The sequence below is a fragment of the Aspergillus affinis genome (assembly GCF_023601865.1).
Source record: "Aspergillus affinis strain CMG 70 chromosome Unknown NODE_110_length_122448_cov_86_396891, whole genome shotgun sequence".
In the NCBI taxonomy this organism is placed as follows: domain Eukaryota; kingdom Fungi; phylum Ascomycota; class Eurotiomycetes; order Eurotiales; family Aspergillaceae; genus Aspergillus; species Aspergillus affinis.
In genome coordinates this window covers 42,357-68,721 of record NW_026515891.1, presented here as the reverse complement: position 1 = coordinate 68,721, position 26,365 = coordinate 42,357, and the positions used below count along the sequence as shown (strand labels likewise).

The window sequence follows — 26,365 nt, the reverse complement described above, 5'->3', positions numbered from 1 at the left end:
ATGTACTGTTATGTGTCTGTCTGTATCTATGGATGTGTGAACACTTACTCCGTACTGCCTGATATGTACACCTAGTATGTACAACTGTGAGTAAAATACAGTAAGGTATATACCACCTCAGTACAAGATGGAGGGAGCACCCAACGGGTACAGTAAGGTACGGATGCTTACATCGATATACATACACATCGAGGTACTCCGTACATACGTCACCAGGTAAGGTACACACACCAGGCAAAACTCAGGTGCTTATGTCATCCCCAACAGGCGACTTCGGGTCACACCCCACGGTGCCTGATGAAATTTACTGAACTCCCCCCCGCGCTGCACTACTTGGACGGCAAATCGACCAGCCTCAAGGTAAGTGGAATACACTCAGCCACGTGTTGACTATCCTCCCTTTTGCAAACACTTTCATGTGTCCCTCCTGCTGCTTCCGTCGCTAACAAGACCCTATTCAGCACCGGCGGACTTCTTCATTCCTCCTCCACTTTCCACCCCTCTCCTGGTCGTTTTGACATCGTCACCTCGCCCAAAGATGAGCGCGGCCCAGGCGAACGAAGCGGAGAAGAACATTGAGATTTGGAAGGTGAACAAGCTCATCAAGCGCCTCGAGGCAGCTCGCGGAAATGGAACCTCCATGATCTCTTTAATCATTCGTGTGTTTTCCCGTCCCATAATGCTCGTCATATCATTGCATATAGCCGCTAACCTCTTGGCTCTGTAGCCCCCAAGGATCAGGTATCCAGGGCAGCCAAAATGCTGGCGGAAGAGTTTGTAGGTTTTTCTCCTTCGGCAAGATACTTGGCCGAAGTTGCCTTGTCGCGATTGTATGCTTATGGAAATTCCAGGGCACTGCTTCCAACATCAAGTCCCGTGTCAACCGACTTTCAGTTCTGTCCGCCATCACCTCCACGCAACAGCGTCTCAAGCTATACAACAAGGTCCCGCCTAATGGCTTGGTCGTCTACTGTGGTGAAATCATCACATCCGAGGGTAAAGAGCGCAAGATTAACATCGATTTCGAGCCCTTCAAACCGATCAACACGTCGCTTTACCTCTGTGACAACAAATTCCATACGGAAGCACTGAGCGAGCTGCTTGAGTCGGATCAGAAATTCGGTTTCATTATCATGGACGGAAACGGTGCTCTCTTTGGCACGCTTAGTGGGAACACTAGAGAAGTGCTCCAGAAGCTGAGCGTCGACCTGCCGAAGAAGCACGGTCGTGGTGGACAGTCTGCTCTCCGTTTCTCCCGTCTTCGTGAAGAGAAACGTCACAACTATGTCCGTAAAATTGCTGAGCTGGCCGTTCAGAACTACATCACCAACGATAAGATCAACGTTGCTGGCTTGATTTTGGCCGGTTCTGCCGACTTCAAGAACGACTTGAACCAGTCGGATATGTTCGATCAACGCCTGCAGTCCAAGGTCATTAAGGTGGTTGATGTTTCTTACGGAGGAGAAAATGGCTTCAACCAGGCTATTGAACTTGCATCCGAGACATTGAGCAACGTCAAGTTCGTTCAGGAGAAGAAATTGATTGGCAAATACTTCGAGGAGATCAGTCAGGACACCGGAAAAGTCTGCTACGGTATTGAAGATACACTTAAGGCCCTCGAGCTCGGTGCTGCAGAGACCCTTATTGTCTATGAGAATTTGGACATTACCAGATTCACTCTAAAGAATTCCGAGGGCGCTGAGGTCGTCGTTCATTCATCGAAGGCTCAAGAAGCCAATCGGGAGTTGTTTACCGATAAGGAAACCGGCACGGAAATGGAGGTTGTTGATTCGACGTCGTTCCTGGAGTGGCTTGCCGAAAACTACAAGGATTTCGGTGCCACCCTGGAATTCGTTTCGGACAAATCCAGTGAGGGTAATCAATTCGTCAAGGGCTTTGGTGGTATCGGTGCCATTCTCCGATACAAGGTCAATTTCGAACAGCTTGCCGACTATTCTGACGAGGACGAATTTTACGACGGTGCGTGAAATTTTATCATCTTTTCGTGTCTTTTTCTGAGTTGAGCCAACAACTAATGGATACTCTACAGATTGACGGTTCAGCGACCTCGCAGGGAGCGAGGATGAACGGCCAGAAGTTCCCCAAGCGGATCTTTTGACGGCTCGCCCTATACAAGGTGACGGGGGTTTCCATGGCCAAACCATGGTTCCCCTGGTTGATGATACCTTGACGTCGTCTGGAAAGAGCTCTGAAAAAGGGCTCTTAGGTGTGTTAACCATTCAATGCTTATGCTTACTCTACGTTACTGACAACCAACAGGGCCATCCAAGCTCCGTAACATTGTGACTGGGGTTGCCTAAATGCATACTTCAGATAACTCGAGATCTGTTTTGAACTTTCAAGGGGCGGTGGATCGTCAAACAACCTCTGCAACAATTCCTTCGGATTGTCGGACTTTGATGACTTAAGCTAACAGGTGGAAGATTGTTTCATCTCGGCACACTCTGCTGGGTCGGGCTTGCTTTTGCTTTTATGCTACTGGTTGTTGTTTTTTTTTTCTCATTCTCCATAGGCATGCTTTTTGTAGGATGACAACAATGTGTCGCATTCATCGCCTCATAGGGTGTCTTCATGATCTTTAGTAGTCAGGTAGTAGATGCTTTTTGTAATCTTATTGGTCGCTCGATGAGCTCATACTGTTCCACGTCCCCAGGTCCCTGCTATTTTCAGTAACATCCTTCAGCCCCGCCAGAACCTCGGTGACTGCCTCCTTGTCATCGTAAGCCGGAGCCATCTGGCACTCGACCAGAAAGACGTATTGCCAGGGTTTCCTCTGGCTTGGACGGGTATTGATACTCGTGAGATTCATGCCATGCTTCTTGAAGATCAGCAAGGCGTCTGCCAGCGCCCCGGGGGCGTTCTGATAGACCATGAACGAAATCAGTGTTTTCCTGATGGTGGTTGAAGGCGAGGGGGTAATCTTGATCTTCTCAAAGGGCAGTCGAGTTGTGCGTTCCGAATTCATATTCCTCAGAACCAGAAACCGCGTTGTATTATTGGCGTTATCCTCGATATTCTCTTCTATTATTTCAAGTCCGTGGTGCTCGGCAGCAAACCGACTAGCTATTGCGGCACTCCGTTCTGTAGTTTCGCTGGCAACGATCTCGCCCGCCTTTGAGGTCGACGAGACGTCCTGTCTTTCAACGCCCTTGAAATGTTTCGCAAGAAATTTATCGCATTGACCCCACGCTTGCGGGTGTGTGTATAGTTTATTTATTGAGTTGAGGTCCGTTTGTCCATTTCTACCCAAGAGACAGTGGTGCACGCTCAGATAGTGCTCGCCACACACTCTCACATCTGGGTATGAACCGGCGGGGTCGGCCAGAAGGTCGAGCGTTTGAACAACCGACCCATTGGAAGAGTTCTCGGAGGGAACGATCGCATAATCCACCTCCTGCTGTTGCACGGCAGCAAAAGCGTCTGCGAACGATGGGCGAGTTTGTAATTCTACCGAGGTCCCAAAGGATTCAACAGCGGCCTAGGACTCCAATTAATGACGTTATGGGTTGAGGGAGGAGGGGCAGCTTCTAACCTGATGGGAAAACGAAGCCGCAGGCCCCAGGAAGGTGACTGTAACGAGCGCCATGAGACCGAAAGTATCTGCGAAAGATCAGGGCAACCGCCAATTCCGCAACTCAAAAGGTGATCAGGAGTTCGGTGGAAATTTCTCACATCTTCAGCTGAAAAGGGTGGGTGGCTGTAGATCTCCAGACAAACAAGTCAAACTGCGACTTATGGATTTATCCGGCGCCAATTTATTGGATTTTGACTCTTGTTGATTGCCCTTCCTACTCCCCCTCCTGCTCATCCTCCTTCCTCTTCCCTCCACCCCTCCCATTGCCTGGTTCCGTCTATCTTTTATGTAGATGTTTTATGCGTCATAATGAGAAGACCGGTGTTGCGCATCCTGGGCCTTGGGCGCAAAGCCAACCCCGTATTACGGGCACACTCGACCCTTGCCGGTGAACTGGGTCGGGATATGACATCGCGGAGTTTGCCTCTAACATTTGACTATCTGCATACTCAACCCTCGCATCTCCTTGATTTGACATTAAGGGACATTCTTCCCCATTCTCGGCCTCTAGGGAGAGAAAACTCGGTTCTTCCCTCGGTGGAATCCGCCGTCCCTTTGCCGGCGGGCCATCACTTGGTCTATTTTCCTCCTCAGGTCACGCTCTCGCAACTATTAGCAGACGGCACTGATACTCTTCATAGCCCAGGCGCACCCTTTAACAGGCGTTTGTGGGCTGGTGGGAGAGTCAGATTCCCGACTCGTAGTGGATTGGCTCTTGACGGTAGTCGAGCCGTCTGTATCGAAACGATTCGCGACATAGTGTGCAAAGGACGACCAGGAGAGGAGAAGGTCATTGTCAGGATAGAGAGGCGCATGGGTCCAGTTCAGGAGTCCGAGCAAGAAGACAGTATCCGAAAACGCATCTGGAGGGAGAATGAAGAAGACTTCGGGCTGTCGTCCATCATCGAAAACCGCGACTTGATCTTCATGCGTGAGAAATCTCCCGAAGAACTAGCTCGCGACCAGGTGAATTTTCAAACCCAACAAAGAATTGTAAAATGTGCGCATAATAAAAACATCTGGCTCCCATGGTATTTTGTACTGATTTGCTCTCTCTCTTCCTCTTTTTCTTTGAAAAGCACCGTCGGACGCTGCATTTAGTTATAACGTCACGCCCACCAAGGCTTTACTGTTCCGCTTCTCTGCACTCACATTCAACGCCCACGCTATCCACCTGGACGAAGCCTACACGCGAGACATGGAGGGGTTTCGAGGTCTTCTCGTCCATGGTCCTTTGACCTTGACTCTACTACTTACAGCTATCCAGCCTCATTTGGTCAAGCTTAATCGAACGGTCAGAGAGATCGAATACAAAAACCTTACTCCAGTGTACGCCGGAGAGACGTTATCAGTATGTGGGAAACCCAAACCAGCTAATCCCAATGCCGCTTGGGATGTGTGGATTGAAGGTAAAGATGGAGGTCTAGCCGTTCGAGGAGCTGTTAGATTTGATGCTTTGTAGTATCGCGAGAAGTCCGGCTGTTATGGAGTAAAAGGCTTTTGTCTCGTCATTCTGGGTATTTGCGCTCTATGGGTGTACGATATCAACATAGTTGTCTGACAGTGGTCAATCATATTATTTCACATTGTTGCACCCATTTCGGATGATGACTATATATATACATGTCAATAGATTGAAGTGCGTACAATAACAACAACGGTACCTCGGTAGGACGCAACAGGTGCTGGTTTTTAGCCACACCCATTACCTTTAAATAGATACTGTCAGGGATGGCCTGCCAACTTCTGTACCTAGGATACCACGAATCTGTTCTCATTTCTTCGGGTTGCTTCTCTCCCGCGAAAGGGAATCAAGGACCGAAAGAGGCTAGACCGGCCCGTGAGGGTCAGCTGACCAGCCGTCTCGGCAAAACCATTACTCCACCTGCACAGCTACGGATCGGGAAAAAAGCTCCCCCGAGGCACACGTTTATAATTTCTTTCAAACCGCGGGAGTTTCTTGTTTTTCTCCCTCCTCACTGCTCATTCGGTCAACGACTTCAAGCACCGGGAACAATTCCTGCACACGTTTTAATGTTTAACGTGTGTTGTGCTCAACTCTAACCGGTACCTCGTCCACATCTGGCAAGAATTGGAGAGAGGAAACCAATCAGCTGCCCAAGATGGATCGCTTCTGGTCTGCTCCTCCGGTTTCGAGGTACCATCTACCCATTCAGTGGCGTGTGAACCAGCTTCGGTGGCTCTGAGCTAACCTGAAGGAAGGACTCTCACTGCACTGACATGTATCCAGTCTGCTCTGGTGTACGGTGGCCTGTTGAGTGGCATACGGGTCCTGTTCTTGCCAGAGCTGGTTGTCAAGTTTCCCCCAGAAGTCTGGAGGCCTTTCACCTCATTCTTACTGACAGGGCCGCGGCTTGACTTCCTATTTGATCTCTACTTCAGTATAGAATTGTCTGGGCCCGGGCTAGCATCCATGCTGACTTCCTGGTAGTGTTCACCTACAGCAGTTCGCTTGAGACAGGCTCGTCGCGGTTCAGCTCACCGGGTGATTTTTTCACCTACACGTTCTTTGTAGCTACTATCATCGTGGTAAGTCATGAGTGGAACTGGTCTCTCGATCGTCCCTCATTAGATCGGTCGTTCCGTCTGTTTTTTTTTTTTTATCCTTGCCCTCCCTCTCCTTGCGTTATTGTTTTCACAACCAGGGTTTCATAAAATCCCAAACCTCGCATATCTGCCCGCCCAGACTGTACTAGCTGAAGCGGTTCCTGGAAGCGAGGAAGATCACCTCTGTATCCCGTATAGCGCCTACGATCCTTAAACAGGGCTATATGCGTTACAGAAATGGTGGGATGGCCTATTGAGATAGCCTAGGTGATCAAAAAATTCACCTAGGTGGTTATGGTGCCCTACATTCTTTTTATATCTTATGTATCATCAATTTCATCCATTATTGATCTGAATTTCTCCCTCGAACAAAACCACAAAAGTAGCAGTGACGTGCCCATGCTAACAGGCATACAAGCTTACCGCAGGTTTTCTGTTGAATAGCGTAATTTTTACCCATGGTGAGCTTGCCACGGCACGCTGCTCGTTCCATCATACTGATAGGCAATAGCTTTGATCCTCGCCTTCATCTACACCTTCGCCCAGGACAATCGAGGCCGAAAGGCCAATTTCTTTGTGATTCAGATTCCCATCGAATTCTTGCCATGGGCAACACTTGCCTTCACCCTCGTGCGAAGCGGATGGCCTGCGGCCTTGAACGATAGCATGGGGGTAGTTGCCGCCCATCTGTATGACTTTCTCACCCGCATTTACCCTACCTTTGGTGGTGGCCGGAACTACATCACCACGCCCGCCTTTGTGAGAAGGCTCTTTGCCAGCGGGGAGCGCCGGGGCGAGTATCGAGCGTATGGAACAGCATACCAACCGGGGAGCCAGGCGCAAAACATTCCTTCCTCTGGTTCAAGCTGGAGTTCAGCCTTCCAAAACCCGTGGAGTAGCAGGGGACCTGGTCGCAGACTCGGATAGATGGTGTGTCCTGGTTGATGCGATCATACGACCAGGCGATTGGAAGGTGGAAATGAAAGTGGCAGTGGAAGTGGGAGTGGCGGAGACTGGATGACGGTTGAAGGGAGACTGGAAGAATCAATGCACCAAGTAAGCGAGACTGACATATGAGAGAGTGTTGAATGTAACAATCCAACTTCCCTATGTACCTACCTAAGTCGTAGATACCGTACTGTACGGGTGCGGTCACGGGACTGTACGGACCGGGAGAAATTTCTGCGCTAAGCCGCATTCCGCACTGGAAAATTTCCCAGCGGCCGTCCGCCTCGCTAGCGCCAGAACAAAACTTTAGCGTAGTCAAATACAATTTTTCTTGCGCTCTCCCCCCCCCCAACACGCCTGGCTGCTCTATACACCCCCAGCCAACCTATTCGATATCCGAACAAGATGGCGGTTGTCGTGGCCAAGGAAGAGATGGACTACACCATTAAGCCAGAGGCCAACGCGGCCAGCATTAACACCGCGGATTGGCCGCTTCTGCTGAAAAATTATGAACAGCGTAAGTGCTTGTCTGGGGGAACTTGATAGCCCTGTAGCAATCACTCGTTGCACTCTTCCGGGACACGGTTCACTGATTGTTCTCGAAGTTCTTGTCAGGACGGCTCACTTCACTCCAATTCCCGCCGGTTGCTCTCCTCTCAAGCGTGACTTGAAATCGTACATCAACTCCGGTGTGATCAACCTGGACAAGCCCTCCAACCCTTCCAGTCACGAAGTTGTGGCTTGGATGAAGAGGATCTTGAGGTAAATACTCCCACGTGTAACCAGGAGGGTGTGGAAAAAAAAAAAAGAGTTGAATGCTGAACTTGGATCTTTTTAAAGGGCGGAAAAGACTGGCCACAGCGGTACTCTCGATCCCAAGGTCACCGGTTGCTTGATCGTGTGTATCGACCGCGCTACCCGCCTGGTTAAATCTCAACAAGGCGCCGGAAAGGAGTACGTCTGCGTGATCCGCTTGCACGACAAGATCCCTGGCGGCGAGGCCCAGTTCCGACGGGCCCTTGAGACATTGACCGGTGCGCTTTTCCAGCGCCCGCCTCTGATTTCTGCCGTCAAGCGTCAGCTCCGTATTAGAACCATCCACGAGAGCAAGCTTTATGAGTTCGATAACGAAAGACACCTTGGTGTCTTCTGGGTCAGCTGTGAAGCCGGAACGTACATCCGAACTCTCTGCGTTCACTTGGGTCTTCTCCTGGGTGTTGGCGCACACATGCAAGAGCTCCGCCGTGTGAGAAGTGGAGCTATGGACGAGAACAAGGGCCTGGTCACCCTGCACGACGTTATGGATGCGCAGTGGCTGTACGACAACCAGCGTGACGAATCCTACCTACGAAAGGTCATTAGTCCGCTCGAATCCCTTCTCACGTCCTACAAGCGTATCGTTGTCAAGGACAGCGCTGTGAACGCCGTTTGCTATGGTGCTAAGCTCATGATTCCCGGTCTTCTGCGATTTGGTATGTTTTCGATATGTGCGGTGCTGGTATCTCGAAAATGTCCTAATTTCTGACTCAATCACAGAGGCTGGTATCGACGTCAACGAGGAGGTTGTGCTCATGACCACGAAGGGTGAGGCCATCGCCATCGGTATCTCCCAGATGTCGACGGTTGAACTCTCAACCTGTGACCACGGTGTTGTGGCCAAGGTCAAGCGTTGCATCATGGAACGTGACCTCTACCCCCGCAGATGGGGTCTGGGCCCCGTTGCTTTGGAGAAGAAGAAGCTCAAGTCTGCCGGAAAACTTGACGTAAGTACCTAAATTTCTCGTTACCTGAGCTTCCTAGTCTAGCTTTGCTAATGGACCTCATAGAAATACGGACGTACCAACGAGGCTACCCCTGCCAAGTGGAAGAGCGACTACAAGGACTACACTGCACCTGAGGGAGAGTCCGCAACCGAGGCTCCCAAGGCCGAGGTGACTGCCGCACCTGCCGAAGCTACCGAACTCCCCTCATCTCCGAACAAGATGGAAGTTGACGATGAGAAGGATGACGATGACAAGAAGAAACGCAAGCGCCACGACGGCGAGACGCCAGAGGAGAAAGCCGAGCGTAAGCGCAAGAAGAAGGAGAAGAAGGAGAAGAAGGAGCGACGAAAGTCCAAGCAGGACAAGGACGATAGCGATGACAGTGACTAGACAGTCAACATCTTCAGGAAGTCCCTTGACTGGCTCTGATTGAGAGTTGTTTCCTCTGGCGTGCTTGTGTAGTCAAAACGGTGCTGTCGGAGCTTCACTTGGGGGCGTGTTCCTGTAATATACTTGCCATATTTCTTTATATCGTTTTGTGTTGTTTTTGTTCTTTCTCGGAGTCCTGGGTTGAAAAGGTGTATTGAATTAACACAACTAAGTCGCTTGTTGTCATACTACATCATTCTCCACGATCGAATCACTTCCGGTCCGTAACTACTAGCTGCAGACGGAGTGAAGGCGGTGATTATTCATGGCCTCGTGACTTTCCGCCTTCCCCACTCTACCCATCTACATCATTCATTCCATCTACTCTACCTTATCTACTCCGTACTCCACCCCCTCCCTCATTCACACATCCTTCCATCTCGCTATCTGGGGTCTTACTTTCCCCGTTCTTGTTGACAGGTGTTGGTCCTTCTAAACAACGACATAGTCGAGAACAGCACGTCATGGCAGCGGAGCTCACCTCCACCAAACTCAATGCGGAGAATCAGCTTCTTCTGGTAACTACCCCGTCGGCTTGTTGGGCAACGATGATTTCTTATTGAGAGAATTGTCTCTATACAGGACCAACCTCTTCTTCGGCTACCGCATGAACTCGCGCGACGAAACTTTAAATCGGTACAGCGACTCGTTGAGCGTGAAAGAGAACATGTCCTTCCCGCACTTAAAGAAACGGCGAATGCATCGCTGTCCAACAACCAGACGCCCGATCAGACACTTGCCGCACTCGACGCCATGATATCCCGTATGCAGGGCCTGAAGCGAAAGATGGAGAACCTACACCAGGAAGAGCGGAGGATTCATGACCAGTCGAAGAAACGCATACAGCATCTGGAGAGTCTCCACAAAATCCCGAGCCTTGCCGACGTCAAGTATGACCAGTGGTCCAGGGTTCGCTTAGACAGGCTCGTCGTGGATCACATGTTGCGTTCGGGATACACGGAAAGTGCTCAACAATTAGCCCACGAAAAAGACATCGAAGACCTGGTCGATCTCAATGTGTTCGTGCAGTGCCAACGGATTGCCGAGAGTCTGCGCCGTGGGGTGACCAAGGACGCTCTGCAGTGGTGCAGCGAAAATAAGGCCGCCTTGAAGAAAAGCCAGGTGCGTAACAAACCTCATCGTTTCGCTTCAGCCAGGTACCTGTTCGAGAACTGACCTGTAGCATGAAGTACAACCTGGAGTTTGAGTTACGCATGCAGCAGTACATTGAAATGCTTAGGTCCGGGAACAAAGAGAAGGTTGTCGAGGCGATGATGCATGCACAAAAATACCTGTCATCTTATGTTGAGACACAGTCGGCTGAAATCCATCGGGCTGCGGGTCTTCTCGCTTTCCCCCGGGATACTAAAGCTGAGCCGTACAAGGTAGGCACCTATGGACCATCACCTCCTGTCCCTAACGCCAATCTAACGTGTGTTTCAGTCGATGTATTCTTTCGATCGATGGACTCACCTGTCTGATCTGTTCGTTCGCACCCATCATGAACTCCTTTCTTTGCCTTCGCGGCCCTTGCTACACATCGCCCTATCGGCGGGGCTCTCGGCTTTGAAAACCCCGTCATGCCACTCTGCCTACACTTCTTCAAGCTCCAATTCTTTGTCCACTACGACGTCGGTGTGCCCAATTTGTTCAACCGAGTTGAACGAACTAGCGCGAAAAATGCCATACGCCCACCACGCCAAGAGTTACGTGGAGAGCGATCCAATTGTTCTGCCTAATGGTAGAATTTATGGCCAGCAACGACTGCTGGAAATGAGCAAGAAGGTTGGATGTGTTGAAGCAGGCAAGGTCAAAGACCCAACCACTGGGGAAGTCTTCGAGGAAAGAGAGATGAAAAAGGTTTATATCATGTAACCGACGACGACGATGGGCCGTCAGCGTGATGCACGGGCATGACGTACTGTACAATTAATCCAACGGTAACGCTTATACAGTGCTTTCTAATCGCTGTCACTCTCAGACGCGTCTCTCGACCTCTTCCTTCCCGCACTACCGTTCTTGCCTGAGGATTTAGGGTTCCTCATAGGTGCAGGATGGTCTTCCTGCTTGACCTCAAACACGTACATCCTAGCGTCTCTATCCTCACCTCGCCAGCCACCTCTTCCTCCATGCTTTCCTTCGATGTCCCCTATCGTCCGGGCATGGGAATAATCTTTATAGGAGCTCCATGGGAATTTGAAACTTGTAACAACCCTCAGACCGGCGTGGCGTGCCAGGTCCCTGATGTTCCAGAGGGTGTAAGGCTCTCCCTCGAACATGGTTACTAATATTTGTCCAGGCTCCGTCCTTATTTGGCTTTTCGCTGGACCCGGAGCGTCTGCCGAAGGAGAATTCTGCTCATCCAAGTCCGAATCTTCGTCATCGTCGCTATATTCCCACTCGTCCTCGTCAAGGTCTTCGTCGACCCTTTGAGGCAAGGATAGAAACGGGACGCAAGCCTTGAAAAACGCCACGAGCAACTCCTGATTGGCGCGAACTTGTCGGTTGACATCGGTGGACAGACCACCGACATGGGGGAAATTAAAGCAGATGATGTCCCACGGTCCGCCTTTCGTTGCAGATGACGGTCCCTCCTTCGCCTCTATCCAAGCAGGGCGCTTACGCTTTCGCCGGGGAAAGCCCTGACGAACGTCCTTGCCACCCCCGGAGGCTAGCCCAAGCTTCCGGGCGTCGACTGAAAAGAGGACATTCGGCCCTCGACTCTTTTGAACACTGTCGGATACCTTCCCGGGAGCCGTCCTGTCCTCGGCCTGGCCCTCATTGCTCACCGCTTCGCCGCCGGCCTTCTTAGAGAAAGCGCCGAGAATCTCACTGATCGTTACTTCTGTTTTGGGGTACTTCTCACAGAGCACCTCTTTAGAGTCATAGCAGGTAGCCAAAACATGCCGGCAGCGATGCTGCGTCACCAAAGAGCGCGCAAAGGAGAAATCTCCTAGCTAGATTGTCAGTAGCCAGAAACTTGATAATACCGACATAAAACAAACATCTGTGATGCGGGGCCTTTTTTTGAAAAAAAAATTTTTTTTTAAAAAAAATCATTTCTAGCCCTTGGAGTGTCACACAACGTACCTTCGCCAACAAGTAAAATATGATCATTGGTACCGAACGGGATGATCGGCCGTTTCTGTTGAGCCGGTTGCTTCTTAGATTGACTTTGAGCGTTGGCGGCGCCGGGGTTTTGCGCCGTCGAGAGCTTGGAAAAGGTGTGCATTTTGCGGCCCTTTTTGGGATTTGAACGGGCGGCGCCACCGGCCACGGGAACCTGCGACCGGGCTTTCTTGGAGGATTTGGGCATTATGTTGGTATTGATTGATTGATTGATCGGTATTGGTATGAGTATATAAATGGGGTTTGAAATGGGAAGAGAGAAGTGAAGGAGAGAAGATGAGAAGAGAAAAAAAAAAGTTGACTCTCCAGTTCAGGGACGATGTCGCGGCTGAACGGCCAGTCAGGAACATCAATACCTACGTTCACTTATATATTTTCCACGCGCAGAAAGTTGGCGTGGTAAATATTTGTCCTATTTTGGGTCATTTCTACAATTCTATATATCAAGTTAATTTAACTTTTAACCTCTCTAGGCACGTACGAGGCAGAACGTGCGGATTTTACCTGAGGGTTACTATGTATATGTATGTTATCTGTCCATTGGGACTCTCGCGTCCAAAATAAAAATACGCCTTCTATACCCGTATTAAAAATATGAAGATGTAAATAACAAATATATACAGGTTCAGATGCCAGAAACGAAAAGTTCCCACCCTTCCTCAAGCAAGCAGCATCACCCTCAGACATTCCTTCCGCCCAGAACCAACAGGAGCTGTTTAAACGACGGGAAAGACAAGCAAAGGTGAATGCTCTATGCGACGGGAAGGGAGGTTGAGGGGCCAAACAAGTGTCGGGGGTAGAAAAAAATAAAAACGGTGGATCGAGGTGCGAAAGATAAAGTACACAAAAGTCACCAACACCGACCAGTACAACGCTATTACTGTTCAATCAAAATCCGTAAAATTTACTTCAACTGCCGATGGAACATGAGCCATGGAACGTGAGCCATATGGCACATGCCGGTCGTTAATATGGAGTCTACAAGAGACTCCGACTGTATGCTGTCCAGCGCGAACGGTTGATGGCGAAGGAGTAGCAAGGAGGTCTCTCATTGAGCCCGATTTCCCCTCCAGGAAGACACGCAACCAGCGCGGAATACCCTAGGATCGAAGGGAGTCCCTCATGCTTTGGCTGCTGGCACTGACGGGAGGGTTGGACATGGGTAGAACGCCGGTCTTAGGCTTGGCGTTCTGCTTGATCTTGGCCACGGCGTAGACGATGCCACTCACGAAGCCGACAACAATGGCAGACACACTGGGGAAGGTCACAGGGGCATCGAAGAAGATCAGACCCGAGACGGCAATGGGGAGTTTGTTGAGAGCTCCCACCATGGAGTAGGTGGTCGAGGACGTCACACGAACACACCAGGCGGAGGTATAGGAGATGAACACCGACGACAGTCCCGACAGAATCATGGCGAACATAATGTAGTTGCGGTCAATGGCGGGGAAGTTGCGGTTGAGGTTGGCAGAGGACCAGTCTTCCAAAAAGGCCGTGGACACGATCAGGATGGGGATGGACAACAGGTTGTTGTAGAACATAGCTGGAGAGAGACATCGTTAGCAAAGGCAACTTCCTTTGGCTTCCCTGTCTCCAAGTGCCATAATGGGTTAATAAAGCCAGATCACGTACTGTCAAAATCCTTGAAGTTGGTCAACTTGATTCTCTTGCGCATTCCCAGCACGTAGGACGAGGTACAGAGACAGTTTATCAACATCCAAATGTAGCCGGAATTCAGGGTGGAAACCCGGGCGGTCGCATCGGTGTTGCTCTCAACGGCATGTTTAATGTCGGCCCAGGCGGCGATGATAGAGCTCACAACCATCAATCCGAAAGAGAACAGGGTGAGACCGGTAACCGAGCCGCCGAACCAGAGCACCTCACCGTACGCAATGAGAATGATGGTCAGGTTCTTGAAGATGGTATACACGGGGATCGACAGGAACTGGAGAGCCTTGGAACCCGTGTAGATCATGCCAATCAGTAGCAGGGAGATCGGAAACCCTGTGAAAGAACAGCCAGTCAGCTCAATTCGCAGCAATTATCGCAAAGGGCCGCCGTCGAGACACTTACACTTCCGTGCCTCATCGGCGCTGAAATCACGGTAGGTGATGAGACCGCAAGACTTGCATGTTTGAATCGCAAGAATACACACCAGAGACTGAAGGGAGCGACCGTTAGCTTCGACTTCCAAGCACCACGACGTCCCAACGGGGGAGCCAGCCTTACCTGGACAAGAAGGAGGAAGAAGTTGAGGTTGAAGTCTAAGCCCGAGAGAACATATTTGTTCATAACCGTCATCAAGATGGACGATCCGCAATAAGCCAGGACAGGCAGGGCGGGACTGTTGGCGACTTGGTTGGACGGAGGACTGCGCGGCTGGGGAGGCGGCGCGGCCGCCTCGAAGTTCTTATTCCCCTGGTCTATCTTGTCCATCTCAATCGTGTAATCGTCGGTCTTTTTGTCTTCAACCATTTTGTCGGAAGCAGGAAATCCCCTGTAGGAGAAAAGGAGGAAGATCGGAGTCGGGCTGAGATGCGAAGTCGAAGGGCCAGACGAGGTGAGTGAGGGAGAGCCTCGGAGACGGAAGGGGAAGGGAGATATAAAAGGAAATGAATAAAATAAAAATTAAATTAGATAAGTGGAGACCCCAAGGAGAAACGCACGAGACAGTCAACGAATGTGGATGGAGGATGAGGGTGAACGAGGAGGAGGAGGAGGAGGAGGAGTGGGAAAACTAACGATAACAATCGAAATCTGAAAGCCTTAAAGAAATCGGCGCAGCCTGGCGGGAGACCAGAGGAAAAAAAAAAAAAAAAAAAAAAAAAAACCGACCAGGCTGTTTGTTCCTGTTTGCGGTTCCCGTACGGCAGTCGGTAAGGTACCGACGGGACCGTACCGTATCCGTGGATGTACCGTATGCCTCGTATTCCCGAATCGACCCTTTTCGACCACCCTTTTCGCTTTCGACTGTCCCCTCATTCTTCCTCCAGATCCTAATATCAACCTATATCTAGTCATCTACTATAATACAGACAATCTCTCCTCTTGCGCACTTGGCGCATTCTCCTGACTTTACCCCTCTGCTCCCACCGCACACCCCCACCACCGCCAATGGACCGCACCGCCGAACGTAAGCCTTCTGCACGAGACGTCGACGATGAGCTTGACGACGACGCCCTGTTTGAGGCCCTAGAAAACGAGGATGACTCCGGCTATCGTGCCAATCGCATTGAGCAACTCAATTCCGAGTTCGCATCGGCCCAAAACAATTCTTCTGCTCTCTCCTCGACGGGTGCAGTCCCACCAGCGACGCTTCGCGAAGATGGCCTATACCCTACGCTGCAAAGTGATCAGGCACTGCTCGACTTCACGACCCAGACCCATCGCTGTGTTATTCATTTCGCGCATCCGGATTTCGCCCGCTGCAATACCATGGACGAGCACATCTGCGCTCTAGCCGCGCGTCATCACGAAGTGCCTTTCGCTCGAGTCGATGTGCGAAACACCCCATTTGTAGTAGAGAAGATCAAGATCAAGGTGCTTCCCTGCGTGATTGGCTTCAAGGATGGGGTTGCGGTTGAGCGTGTGATCGGCTTTGAGGGCCTTGGGTCTGGGGGACGGGATGGCAAGGACAGCTTCAGCACGGCAACTCTCGAGAAGAGACTGCTTTATACGGGCATTTTGAACCAAACCAAGCTGAAGCCCGGGGATAAGGACTCTCTCACATCTGACGACGATAGTGATGAGGACGAACCCGCCTCCAGGAAGACTATCCGCACCGGAAATGCGCGATATCGGAGTGGTCACGACGACGAGGAGGACGAGGACGATTGGGATTGAGTCAAATGAATTGGATCTGCTCTTGTACTTAGCAGAAGTGGACATATACGACCAGCGGAGTCTGTTTCTGTATGAACTTAAGGAGGAAGAAGACGACGACGATGGCGAAGAAAAACCGCGCGTGGTACGTCTGGTATACAGGAAACTCGCATACTCTCTCCCCTTCTATGGGAATGCCTGGTTCGGAGAGAGGGTTCGAAGGCAGGAAAGGATCAAGACAAACAACGACTCACATGCACCTGGAGCCTGGGATGGCCTGCTGTCATGATCGTAGGTTTCGGGTCGAGTCTGCTGTTCGGATCAATCTGCATTAGATCATATTATAACAAGAGGTGAACAAGTCCACTAGAAGACTACTTGGCTGGTCCCTGATGCCTTCCCTGCATGTACTACGTACCGCCCGAATACGTTGCCAGTGTTAGAGCCGCTATGTACTACCTTCCTTCAAAGGGAGAGTCACCGAAGAACCCTTGTAAGACAGCCGTGGTAATGAAAGGATCGAATCTCATGGGTGACCGGCGCTTCAACCTGGGTGTATTATCTGCTCTTGACGGTGGAAGAGTTGCATGGCCTCGAGGAGTGAATGGGAAAGGGGTGGGCAATGAAATCGCAAAACCAGCGAGGACTAAGACTGCATGATCATCGAGATAGAATTACAGGCGATCTGGATAGAACGGATTCCAAACGAAACGAACAAAAAGGCTTCCCTGAAGCTCAAGAGAATGCCATAGAATACATCGGGAATAAACTAGAAAATTTATACAAGCAGGTCAAAAAAACAGGCTCCACCCGAATCCATCAACTCGAAATAAGCGCCAAACACATCTCAAACTGGGAAGGGGGAAATATGGGTGAAGATTTGGAGAGACTGAAGCTCTTCGCGAGAGCGGCAGAGCCCAAATCTCCCGGAAAGGAGGGGGCGTGGATTCGACGTGAATGAAAAAAGCTGCAAAGAAAAGAAGACAACCCTGAAGGCAAGCTTAAATGGCTACATTTTTCATTTCACCCAAGACCTCGGCATCCAAGGTCGCGGCGCCAGCTGCTCCTGGATTCGACTCACGCTTTTGCGCTTTCTCTGTTTCCGACGGTTTCTGCTCATCTTCCTTCCCGAGAATTCCGTCGTTCTCCTTATCCTGTACTTGAGGCGTTGCCACTTCCATTAGATCTTCGCTTTGAGCCTCCTTCAGGTCTGGTTTCGTTGACCCCTCGGGAAGCTCAGGCTCGCCATTCGTCTGTACAGGGCTTGGTGCCTCTTCCGTGACACGAGCGAGAGGGCTGGATATACCAAATTGTGTTTTAGGACTCTGAGTAGACCCGCGGTTGGGGAAGCGGTGAGGTGACCTTCCACGTTCTTCACTCGGCGTCGGGCTCCCGTAGGGAGATTCCTTGCCGGATTTGCCGCCGGTACTCAGACCTAGTCCATTGGGGCCCTTGCGGCGAGGTGCTCTCCTGCCGTACTTTTGGTCCGTTCTCCATCGAAGAATTTCCATGTAGGGAGGCTCGACATTCTGAGATTTGAATTCCAGCAGCTTCAGTTCGTTCGTTTCCTCGTCAACGGAGACCTTACCGCTGCAGAGATCATCGGCCATGACCGCGAGAAAAGCGGCCCAAGACCGGGCGACAACGTATTTACAATCATAATCCCGACCGAAAATGATGACTTGGCCCCATTTGCCTGAGGGTCCCGGTGCGAGGTCGATAGCAATGTTGTTGCCACCCCAGTCACGAGCGAGAGGGATCCAGGCAGGGTGGGCATACGCCTTTTGCACCGCCCCGGGGGGCTGAGAATCCTGGCGCTCGAGAAGATCCTGCCTCCACATTGCATTGGAGCCCTGGGGGGGTGGGGCGGCGGACGAGGAACTCGCCGGAGCTTTAGGCGGAAGGGGCGAGGCCATCATACCGGAGGAGCTCAGGTATTCCTCGTTGACAGTCCGCCAATTTTTCCATTCCTGAACGATTTCTTCGCAGTCCAGAAGCATGCAGCTGAAGATTAGACCCGTGGGCAAACCAGGACGTTCCTGCCCATCATGAACCATCAGCGACTCTCGCACCTCCAGCGGTAGGCTGCAGTCCAACTCATGCTCTAGCTCGTTGATGTCGTTTTGCGTACATCCCTCGCATAGATTATCGAAAAGCTCCTCGTAATTACCTTCTAGCCATCGGTCAATTTTTCTCCAAGAGTGAGCAACCGGGGGCGGAGGCGGAGCGCCGTCATGGAAGCTTTGCATTTGAATCTCTGGAGCGCCATCTACACCGGGTTCGGACGACTGCCGTTTCTGGGAGGAGAGAGACCGCATTCCAGGGGAATAAGGACGGTTGGGGGAGCCCATTCCGGTTGGAGAACCAGTCCAGCCATTGGGATTAGAACCTGTCGATGCTTTGTGTTGCTCGTCTTCGTAGGAATCAGTGAGGTCCGGTCGCGATTCGATCGCGCTCGTCGCAATAGAAGTCAGAGGTTCATGACGGCTTTGACTCAGAGGCACATGTTTGCCGGTCCGATAAGGGGAGTCGTGGGATGCGTGCCGGTCATACGAGGTCATCGTATGCCAGAAGGAACGCCATGCTGAACCAATGCTGCGGAGGGTCAGTCAGCCAGTCCAGGCGGCGGTGCTTGTCGAGGGGAAGGAGGGCCATTTCAATCACTCACGCATTCGCCATGATGGAGACTCAATAGACTCGGCCAAGACAGTTGGATAACAAAATTCCGATTCCTCAGCACAGTTTGATGTGAAGTTCACACAAGACAGGGCATTGGATAACAAGTTCAGTATTATTCGCAGACAGTCCAGAAATACGTGGTCGTGACGGAAGACTAGACAGAGGGAGGCCGAGGCGGAGAGGCAGGGAGTTTAAATTCAAGTCTTAAAGAAGGGGGTCGCAGACGAGAGTGGGTAACAGGATTAGGGAAGGTGGGAGAGAATAAGAGTGAATAAAGTATTTAAACGGAGATCGAGTGACGATTTTGACAAAATGGAATAGAATAGAAAACGTAAAGAAGAATAAAATTTAAAAAAGAAAAAAAGAGGAAAGAAAGAGGCAAAAAAAAGAAAGCAAGAAAACAAAAAAACGACAGGTCTGCGATAAGGGAGGAGAGAGGAAGGGGGAGGGTAAGAGAGCGAAAGAGCGAGTGAGCGAGCGAAGAGAGGGATGGGAATGATTGATGACCTCAGTGCTAGAAAACGGACGAGAGAGCAAGAATGGAAGAAGATGGAGAAGGAGAATGAAGATCAATAAGACGATGAAGGGAGTTAACTACTTGTCTTTGGGTCTTTGGGTTTATCGAGTCTCGCGGGACTTTCGACCCCTGGAAAGGGAAGGAGCCACAAGGGATGCCCGTTCTGTACCGTACCGTATTCTTTCTATTTCCGTTGGTATTTTACACCTGTGTCTAGATACCTATGGGTACCTACCGTAGTAACTAAGGTCAGGTACAGACGGCCACCGTATCCATAATGCATCCATCCTGTGGGTGCATCCATCAATTCTCCGGTCTTGAGTCAGATGCAAACATGCCCGTCGACACCGTGAATCGCCTCCCCAAATAAACAGCCGCATTGGACCTGGAATTCGTTTGCAGTCATTTCGCCCGTCCTTCCGTCCTTCCGCAGGCGGTAGGAGGCGGTGTCATCCGGCAAGGAGCTGGAGCATCTATCGCTTTCAGTGTGCTCCTTGACTTCTACTCCTCCTCGCAGCACCCGTCGATAATTGTCCCTCAACCCGTACATTTCGTCGTCAACTTGACATCATGCCTTCTTCGTAGCTGCCACGAAAACAGCTGCATCGTCAGCGCTCCCCATCCCCCAATCGTTGTGACCTCATTCGAGTTCCAATAGGTACCAGTAGTCTACTCAGTGGAGATCTATACGCCTAGTAATCATGTTTGCGGTGCAAGGCTGCCCGGTGACTAAAAAGCCTCGGAAAATAGGTGCATTGTGAAGAGTTAACGAGTGTGAGTGTCTGACATAAGACGGAGCGCCAATATGACTGTGTGCGAAGTGCAGATACACAGGTTGGTTCACATGACGGAACAAAGCCAATAGAGGAATGGCTAGAAAATTCAATAAAGCGAGGAAGATCAAGAGAAACGGTGAAGAAAAGGAAGACGGTCATCGACCAAGGCATCAGGAAGGAAGGAACGTCAAAAAGAAGGGAAGAGACATCATAATAGGGGAAAAAAAAAAAAAAAAAAAAAAAAAAAAAAAACTATTGGAGAGGAAGGAACAACTGCAAGCACATGAACGGTGCTTCCACAATCCCCTAAATTAAACCAAAACCAAAACCAAAACCACTCCGAATATTACCCCCGCCACCCACTGCCCCCCCAAAAGAAGACCAACAAGAGAGAAGGCGGAAAGAAAACGAAGCACCAGCAACCCTCCGGGTTTGACAACCCATCAAAGGGTTAGATAGATCCGTGAACCGTAGAGAAGGAACAATGAATAGAACAAACATCCGGAGATTTCAACGAGAGACGTTCAAGAGTGAAATAAATAGGCAAGATAAAGGGAACAAAAGGAAAACAAAGGAATCAAAAATAAAAAGAAAGACTTGGCAAATCTGATTATAATTATTGCCAAACACAGTTTGAATAAGCCCATGAGTGAGCAAATACCGAAAGTTAATTCACGAGATTCACAAGTCATGTAAAGTCGAAGGCATCGGCAAGACGGGAGAGGCCGAAAGGATTAGGCGTACGAGCTCTGAATTCCATTGGGAGGAAAGCCTGGGTTCACGTCTAACTTCAGAACTCGTCGTAGATCGTCTTCCATCTTTTTGGTGTCGAGGGTCTGAGCTGATGTGTTCGTTGACATGGAACGGGACGAAGGAGACTGGTGATGAATAGGAGAGTATGAATGCACCGAACTGTACGGGTGCTTTGGATCATAGGCGACGGGAGAAGAACGGTATGGCTGTCCCACAAAGTCCCCGGCGCTCCCAGGAATCGAGGTCAGATTTTCCTTTCTCGGTGGCGGGTTGTAAGCCCGCGTTGGGTGAGCACCACTAGGGTACGTATGTTCATAAACTGGTGAATATAGTACGTTGCCAACCACGCGAGGTCTTTGTTCATGCATAGCATGGTAAGACGGGCTGGTGGCTGGTGGCCCAGAACTAGTCCGCAGCGGGGTCGCAAAATGAGGAACGCTGGCACAAGGACTCGGTCGCTCCTTGTACCCGTTGGTGTGTTCATGAGCTGGGGTAGACGCATGTGAAGGTCGCTGAGGACGGGGATTAAGCAATAAACTCTTTAACGCTTCAGTTTTAGCTCTCCGCTGGTCTTCGTCGAGTTCTGCCACGGGCGGAGAGGGAGAGCTAGCAGACCGCAATGCATTCATGCGATCCTTGTACGGCGTAGCGAAGGAGGGCCCAATTTGCGAATTGTGAGCCTTGGGGCTTTCCATTTCTAGGGAAAATATTCCATTGGCGACCCCCTCGGTTTTGCGTTGTTGAAGAGTTTTGGAGTCTGTTTGAGGGGTCCTCGTCCTGGAGCTGGGCTCAGGACTAGATTGTGATTGAGAAGTGCGGGCTTCGACGGCAGCTTTGAAGAGGAAGTCCAGGGGTGTTGATTTTTGATCATCACCTTGAGGTTGCGGCCGTGTTTTGGGTTTCGAAGGCGTAGATTCCAGGTCCGGTCCAGCATCAGAGTTGTCGTTGTCCGCGTCCAGTGAAGTCGCAATATCTGAATCCGGCACGGATTTAGAGAAGAAACTCGGTATGGGGAGAGCGGAAGGTGCTGGGGATGCGTGAAATGTAGGACCAGCATAGTGAGGGCTGTCCTTCAGTTGAGGTGTCATGGCGTTGTTCGGGTGCGAGGAAGTATGTCGATGGCCACTCTTCTGAGCTGGAGATGCTCGCGGAGCATCTCGGGGTTTCTTGTTAGACCGAGCGGGTTTTTTCTTCGACATATTCACGTTGTTTGAGGAATCTGTCGTTGCATCTCCCGGGCTCGGGATCTGCGGCGGCGAGGACGGAGGCGTCGTCACCAATGCGACTTTCTGCGTTGAAGGGGTCATGTTTCTTTTCTGATTGCGTCGGTTGTTGTTATTGTTTCGAGGACCCTTGGGAGTTGGAGGTGTTGGTGATTGTGTCGACATTGCGACTAGAAGGCTTAAAAAATAGGCAGCCTTTGAAGAGTATAAATAAGAAGATGCTAAAAAGGTATCGAAAGAGATCACAGAGAAACTCCGATGAAAACAAAGAGACCGAAAATAAATTAGAAAAAAAGAAAATAAGGGACAATCCTAGAAAGGCTGTTCGAGTACTGCCCAGCAGTCTGCACTGAACACGCGAGCGCTGAGAAAATAGCGATGAAGTCCGGTATATAAAACGCCGTGGGCAGCGAGTGGGCTGACTCTTAAATGATGGCAGTGGCACACTGATTGAACCAAGATAAGTTGTCTATTATGAAAACCATAGAGATCGCGATGAAAGTTGTAAGTCAGGACTGTTCGGCATGCTCAAGTCTAGATAGGTGAACGGAGGGGAAGAACGGAAGAACAAAAACAGATGGGCATCGTAGGGCATTCATTGATTGACTGACGTTGGTCGAGGATTGGGAGAGTCGAAAGGCTGGTTGGGGGAGGAGAAGAGGAACTGAGCGGGGAGCGATCGATGACTAACCGCCATGACTTGGGTTAACTAACTAATTGGGCGCTAACCAGGTTAGTGAGTGACATTGTCCCTCTGTTCTTGCGCCACTTCAGCCTCACCAGTCACCACACCTTGAATGCTGGCTCGACCACCGCGACTCCGCCCAACACCGTGCCTGCCGCCCACCAAACAAAAATCAGAACCACGGAGGTCCTCATCTTCCGGCCAAAACCCTAATCCCTCTTGCAAGGTTACTCTTAAAAGGCTGTATGTGACTCTTGTGATCCTTCCGTTCTACCAATTTTCTAGGTTACGTCAGTAGTGGGCTGATTCTAACCGCGGCACCAAACAGTTACGTCTCATCTCCAACCCATCAATAAGTCAACAATCGCAAGCGGACAAATACCATCACTCGAGATGGCGGACGTGGAAATGAAGGAAGCTGCTACGGGTGCTTCGGCTAAGGCGAAAGGATCATCCAAGGCCTCCGAAGGGGCAGTTGATGGCAAGAAGAGGTTTGAAGTCAAAAAGGTAGGCGTTTAACAATCTTTATTTCTCCTTTGCGATTTCCTGCCGGCTGACCAGAAATCTGAAAATGACTACAGTGGAATGCGGTAGCTCTCTGGGCGTGGGATATTGTCGTCGACAACTGTGCCATCTGCCGTAACCACATAATGGATCTATGTATGTTTCGTGCCATCATACGGGGAGGATTGGAACTGACTCGTCGAATATAGGTATCGAATGTCAAGCAAACCAGGGCTCATCTACAACGGAAGAATGCACAGTCGCTTGGGGTATTTGCAACGTGAGTCTATACTTTTCCCATGTGGTGTTCCAGAATCGAAGCCTGACCTCTCTTGGCACTCCCTCTAGCACGCATTCCATTTCCACTGTATATCTCGTTGGTTGAAAACTCGCCAGGTCTGTCCGTTGGATAATCGAGACTGGGAATTCCAAAAGTACGGACGGTAAAATAGGAAGCTACGAGCGCGAGAGGCCTTCGGGGTCCATGACGACCTTTATTCATGAAACGACTTTACCATAGGACAGAAGACTGGCAAGGAAAGAAGAGAGGAAGGATGAAATTTGTCGGCGTTAATAAGGGGGTATTGATTTCAGTCTCCTTTCTACATGACTACATGCGGGCATTTGGTTGTGAAGATGAAGAGGTCGAAATGTATTAGATTCACAGAACAAGCTGGTATTCATGCAACCTTCACTCCGTCTACCGTGACACCGGCAGCGATCCCAGCCACAGGAACGAGCCATCTTTCTGGGTTCTTATTGAACATAGGCCATGGAGGAATGACAGCTAATCCTGTGATAATTGTGCCCGCCAAACCAACCCAGAGTGTAAGATGAATGTCTTCATTGATGTATCCGACTAGAAAAGCGATAAACTGCACGAGAACTAGTTAGCCTTGACGATAAGGTTATCGGGTAGGGACACGTTTCAATCAAAACATTCCCAAGTTGGGTAAAGAGAAGAGTATATTCACACTCACCCCGGAGAGGATCAAAAGAGCGGTCGACAGATATTCGGCGATGCGTTGACCGTGGAAGTCCTACTCTCATTTCAAGTTGCCACATTACCATCTGATGCGGAGTGCCAATGATGACGGGGCCTGGTAGGGTAAGGAGAGGCCATATCAACTTACGATTTGTCCTTCCAAAACATCCTGAACCGGTGCAAGAAAATCGTCCATGACTGGAATATTGAGTATAATGCAGATTTGAATTAAGAAGAGTGCTTAGAGGTGGGTGGAACCCTTGGAAGTTATGAGGAATACACAAGGTACGAGCCCCAGCGTTCCCGCGTTGGTAGTGAAAGCACGCTGACCGCCTTAGGCCTAGAACCAGTCCTGTATTCTATAGTACCTGTAGGTAGGTGGTAGGTTTACTCCCACCATCCCTTTTCCTTTGACTTACTAGTATGATCTTTCAATTCCTAGAAGTGCAGGTATTTATAATTTTCAATCTATATTTGGTTTATTCTCATCTTTATTTTAAAAGGTACATGGTAGCTCCCTCGTCCCGACTCTCTCTAGTTGAGGTATTCTCTTGAGAGGGTTCTATCTTACCCTGTATTCCTGTTCATGGGCACATGAATCATTGCCAACAAGCAATCTGTCGGCATCCGCGGGGAAACACCTACCGATATCCACCGGTGAATGCTCCTTTCCCCTTAGATATAACATGTCCAACATCCTAATATTGAACCGTGGCACCAGCCTGAGCTGGTTCCAAAAGCTTCCACTGACAGTTTATGTTATTGGAGGCAAATCGGGAGACGATGCGGTCTGCGATTTCCGTGAAGTTATCAGTGGCCAAAGCCAAGATAGTTGGACCGGCACCCGACAGGCAAATTCCCAGTAGCCCGGGTTGGGTGCTTGGGTTCATTGATTGGAGAATCTCGGTCAATCCCGGGATCAGAGTCTGGCGATAAGGCTGATGCACCTTATCCTGCATGGCTAAATATATCATGTCCGGATCAGGCGGAGACGTGCCCAAAGCCGCCGGCAGTAGGGCAGCACGCTGAAGGTTGAATACCTGAGAGATTGGGAATCAGCGCACGTCTCAAATTGACCCGTCGAAATCACAATCCTAAATGTCCAGGGAAGGCCGGGGAGAACTTACGACGTCAGCCCGCGTGTACGTGGTGGGGAGGACATTTCGTGCATTGGCGGTAGGCACGACAAAGTCGGGGATGATGGCAATGGCCTTGATCTCCTTGGCCCAGTCAAACTTCCGGTAGTGACCAATTCCGAGAGGGGGCTCAGGCGGCTGTTTGCCCGTGTCAACCCCTCCGGCAGGGGCCGGTAACACCTCACTCAGAGGGATCTCCTTGCGGGCTACGTCTTCGGGCCTGAGGTCATTTAGATAGGTACCCACGAAGCCGCCAAACAGGGAGGCGGCGACGTTGTCCGGGTGGCGCTCTGATGGGGGAGAGTAAGTCAAACGACCACACACACCGCAAGGGTTGGATGCATGGAGTGGAAACAGGCGGTTTACCGACTCCATCAGGCGGCTCACTCACCGATCATTAAGCAGTAGTCCAATAGGCGGTCTTTGCTCAGTCCCAAGCGACCTACCTCATTCCCCAGCATGACGCCGGCCACGACGGCAGTCCCCGACGATCCAAGACCCCGGCCCAGAGGGATGGGATTTACGATGTGCACATGGGTTTCGACAGGGAAGGATCTCTGTTCATGGCATCTAAGTACGTATAGAGCTACACGCGTGATCAAGTTCACTTCGGGGTCCAGGCTGATTTTCTCGGTGCTGTTGCTTTGATCATCATAGGTGATCGCACAATTGAAGGGATGTTGGGAAGAGGGTTTGGACGAGTCGATTGTGACATGGAGTTCCAGGTGAAGGGACAGCGCCAGGCCGATCACATCGAAGCCCGGGCCGATATTGGCAGAAGAGCAGGGGATGTTGAGGCGGAAAGAGGATGCAGCCATGATAGAATGGAGGGAGGTGATTTGGTCAATAGAAG

At 50.5% G+C, this 26,365-nt stretch overlaps 12 protein-coding genes across 12 annotated transcripts; 5 read left to right on the top strand and 7 right to left on the bottom strand.

Annotated features, from left to right (window-relative positions):
- Positions 1 to 127: 127 nt before the first annotated feature.
- Positions 128 to 2,321, top strand: KD926_000579 (translation termination factor eRF1; the record flags this gene model as incomplete). The annotated part of the gene is made up of 6 exons (XM_053104375.1): positions 128 to 152; positions 462 to 659; positions 728 to 777; positions 852 to 1,980; positions 2,075 to 2,227; positions 2,281 to 2,321. The coding sequence occupies 6 exons, from the start codon at positions 128 to 130 to the stop codon at positions 2,319 to 2,321; spliced, it is 1,596 nt and encodes a 531-aa protein (XP_052952353.1).
- Positions 2,322 to 2,632: 311 nt separating this feature from the next.
- KD926_000578 (prephenate dehydratase PHA2) lies at positions 2,633 to 3,607 on the bottom strand (the record flags this gene model as incomplete). Its single annotated transcript, XM_053104374.1, has 2 exons — positions 2,633 to 3,499; positions 3,554 to 3,607. The coding sequence occupies 2 exons, from the start codon at positions 3,605 to 3,607 to the stop codon at positions 2,633 to 2,635; spliced, it is 921 nt and encodes a 306-aa protein (XP_052952352.1).
- A 297-nt stretch (positions 3,608 to 3,904) lies between these two features.
- On the top strand, positions 3,905 to 9,264 carry cbf5 (pseudouridine synthase CBF5; the record flags this gene model as incomplete). The annotated part of the gene is made up of 11 exons (XM_053104373.1): positions 3,905 to 4,626; positions 4,697 to 4,946; positions 5,847 to 5,997; positions 6,048 to 6,145; positions 6,582 to 6,624; positions 6,675 to 6,969; positions 7,492 to 7,628; positions 7,717 to 7,873; positions 7,952 to 8,583; positions 8,648 to 8,874; positions 8,938 to 9,264. 11 exons carry the CDS (start codon positions 3,905 to 3,907, stop codon positions 9,262 to 9,264), a joined length of 3,039 nt encoding a protein of 1,012 aa, XP_052952351.1.
- Positions 9,265 to 9,767: 503 nt separating this feature from the next.
- KD926_000576 (FYV10 family protein) lies at positions 9,768 to 11,178 on the top strand (the record flags this gene model as incomplete). Its single annotated transcript, XM_053104372.1, has 4 exons — positions 9,768 to 9,821; positions 9,886 to 10,425; positions 10,494 to 10,688; positions 10,747 to 11,178. 4 exons carry the CDS (start codon positions 9,768 to 9,770, stop codon positions 11,176 to 11,178), a joined length of 1,221 nt encoding a protein of 406 aa, XP_052952350.1.
- An 86-nt stretch (positions 11,179 to 11,264) lies between these two features.
- Positions 11,265 to 12,619, bottom strand: KD926_000575 (25S rRNA (uracil2634-N3)-methyltransferase; the record flags this gene model as incomplete). The annotated part of the gene is made up of 2 exons (XM_053104371.1): positions 11,265 to 12,256; positions 12,394 to 12,619. The coding sequence occupies 2 exons, from the start codon at positions 12,617 to 12,619 to the stop codon at positions 11,265 to 11,267; spliced, it is 1,218 nt and encodes a 405-aa protein (XP_052952349.1).
- Positions 12,620 to 13,532: 913 nt separating this feature from the next.
- On the bottom strand, positions 13,533 to 14,907 carry gmtA (GDP-mannose transporter; the record flags this gene model as incomplete). The annotated part of the gene is made up of 4 exons (XM_053104370.1): positions 13,533 to 13,975; positions 14,065 to 14,436; positions 14,506 to 14,593; positions 14,662 to 14,907. 4 exons carry the CDS (start codon positions 14,905 to 14,907, stop codon positions 13,533 to 13,535), a joined length of 1,149 nt encoding a protein of 382 aa, XP_052952348.1.
- A 639-nt stretch (positions 14,908 to 15,546) lies between these two features.
- KD926_000573 (thioredoxin domain-containing protein) lies at positions 15,547 to 16,275 on the top strand (the record flags this gene model as incomplete). The annotated part of the gene is made up of 1 exon (XM_053104369.1): positions 15,547 to 16,275. One exon carries the CDS (start codon positions 15,547 to 15,549, stop codon positions 16,273 to 16,275), a length of 729 nt encoding a protein of 242 aa, XP_052952347.1.
- A 980-nt stretch (positions 16,276 to 17,255) lies between these two features.
- On the bottom strand, positions 17,256 to 18,933 carry KD926_000572 (SMI1/KNR4 family protein; the record flags this gene model as incomplete). Its single annotated transcript, XM_053104367.1, has 2 exons — positions 17,256 to 18,849; positions 18,923 to 18,933. 2 exons carry the CDS (start codon positions 18,931 to 18,933, stop codon positions 17,256 to 17,258), a joined length of 1,605 nt encoding a protein of 534 aa, XP_052952346.1.
- A 2,027-nt stretch (positions 18,934 to 20,960) lies between these two features.
- Positions 20,961 to 22,367, bottom strand: KD926_000571 (proline-rich nuclear receptor coactivator motif-containing protein; the record flags this gene model as incomplete). Its single annotated transcript, XM_053104366.1, has 1 exon — positions 20,961 to 22,367. The coding sequence occupies one exon, from the start codon at positions 22,365 to 22,367 to the stop codon at positions 20,961 to 20,963; it is 1,407 nt and encodes a 468-aa protein (XP_052952345.1).
- Positions 22,368 to 23,280: 913 nt separating this feature from the next.
- On the top strand, positions 23,281 to 23,838 carry KD926_000570 (SCF ubiquitin ligase complex subunit HRT1; the record flags this gene model as incomplete). Its single annotated transcript, XM_053104365.1, has 4 exons — positions 23,281 to 23,394; positions 23,469 to 23,547; positions 23,601 to 23,671; positions 23,740 to 23,838. 4 exons carry the CDS (start codon positions 23,281 to 23,283, stop codon positions 23,836 to 23,838), a joined length of 363 nt encoding a protein of 120 aa, XP_052952344.1.
- Positions 23,839 to 24,071: 233 nt separating this feature from the next.
- On the bottom strand, positions 24,072 to 24,572 carry KD926_000569 (signal peptidase complex subunit 1; the record flags this gene model as incomplete). The annotated part of the gene is made up of 3 exons (XM_053104364.1): positions 24,072 to 24,266; positions 24,372 to 24,431; positions 24,525 to 24,572. 3 exons carry the CDS (start codon positions 24,570 to 24,572, stop codon positions 24,072 to 24,074), a joined length of 303 nt encoding a protein of 100 aa, XP_052952343.1.
- A 502-nt stretch (positions 24,573 to 25,074) lies between these two features.
- KD926_000568 (homoserine kinase) lies at positions 25,075 to 26,330 on the bottom strand (the record flags this gene model as incomplete). Its single annotated transcript, XM_053104363.1, has 3 exons — positions 25,075 to 25,416; positions 25,504 to 25,802; positions 25,904 to 26,330. The coding sequence occupies 3 exons, from the start codon at positions 26,328 to 26,330 to the stop codon at positions 25,075 to 25,077; spliced, it is 1,068 nt and encodes a 355-aa protein (XP_052952342.1).
- Positions 26,331 to 26,365: the final 35 nt, after the last annotated feature.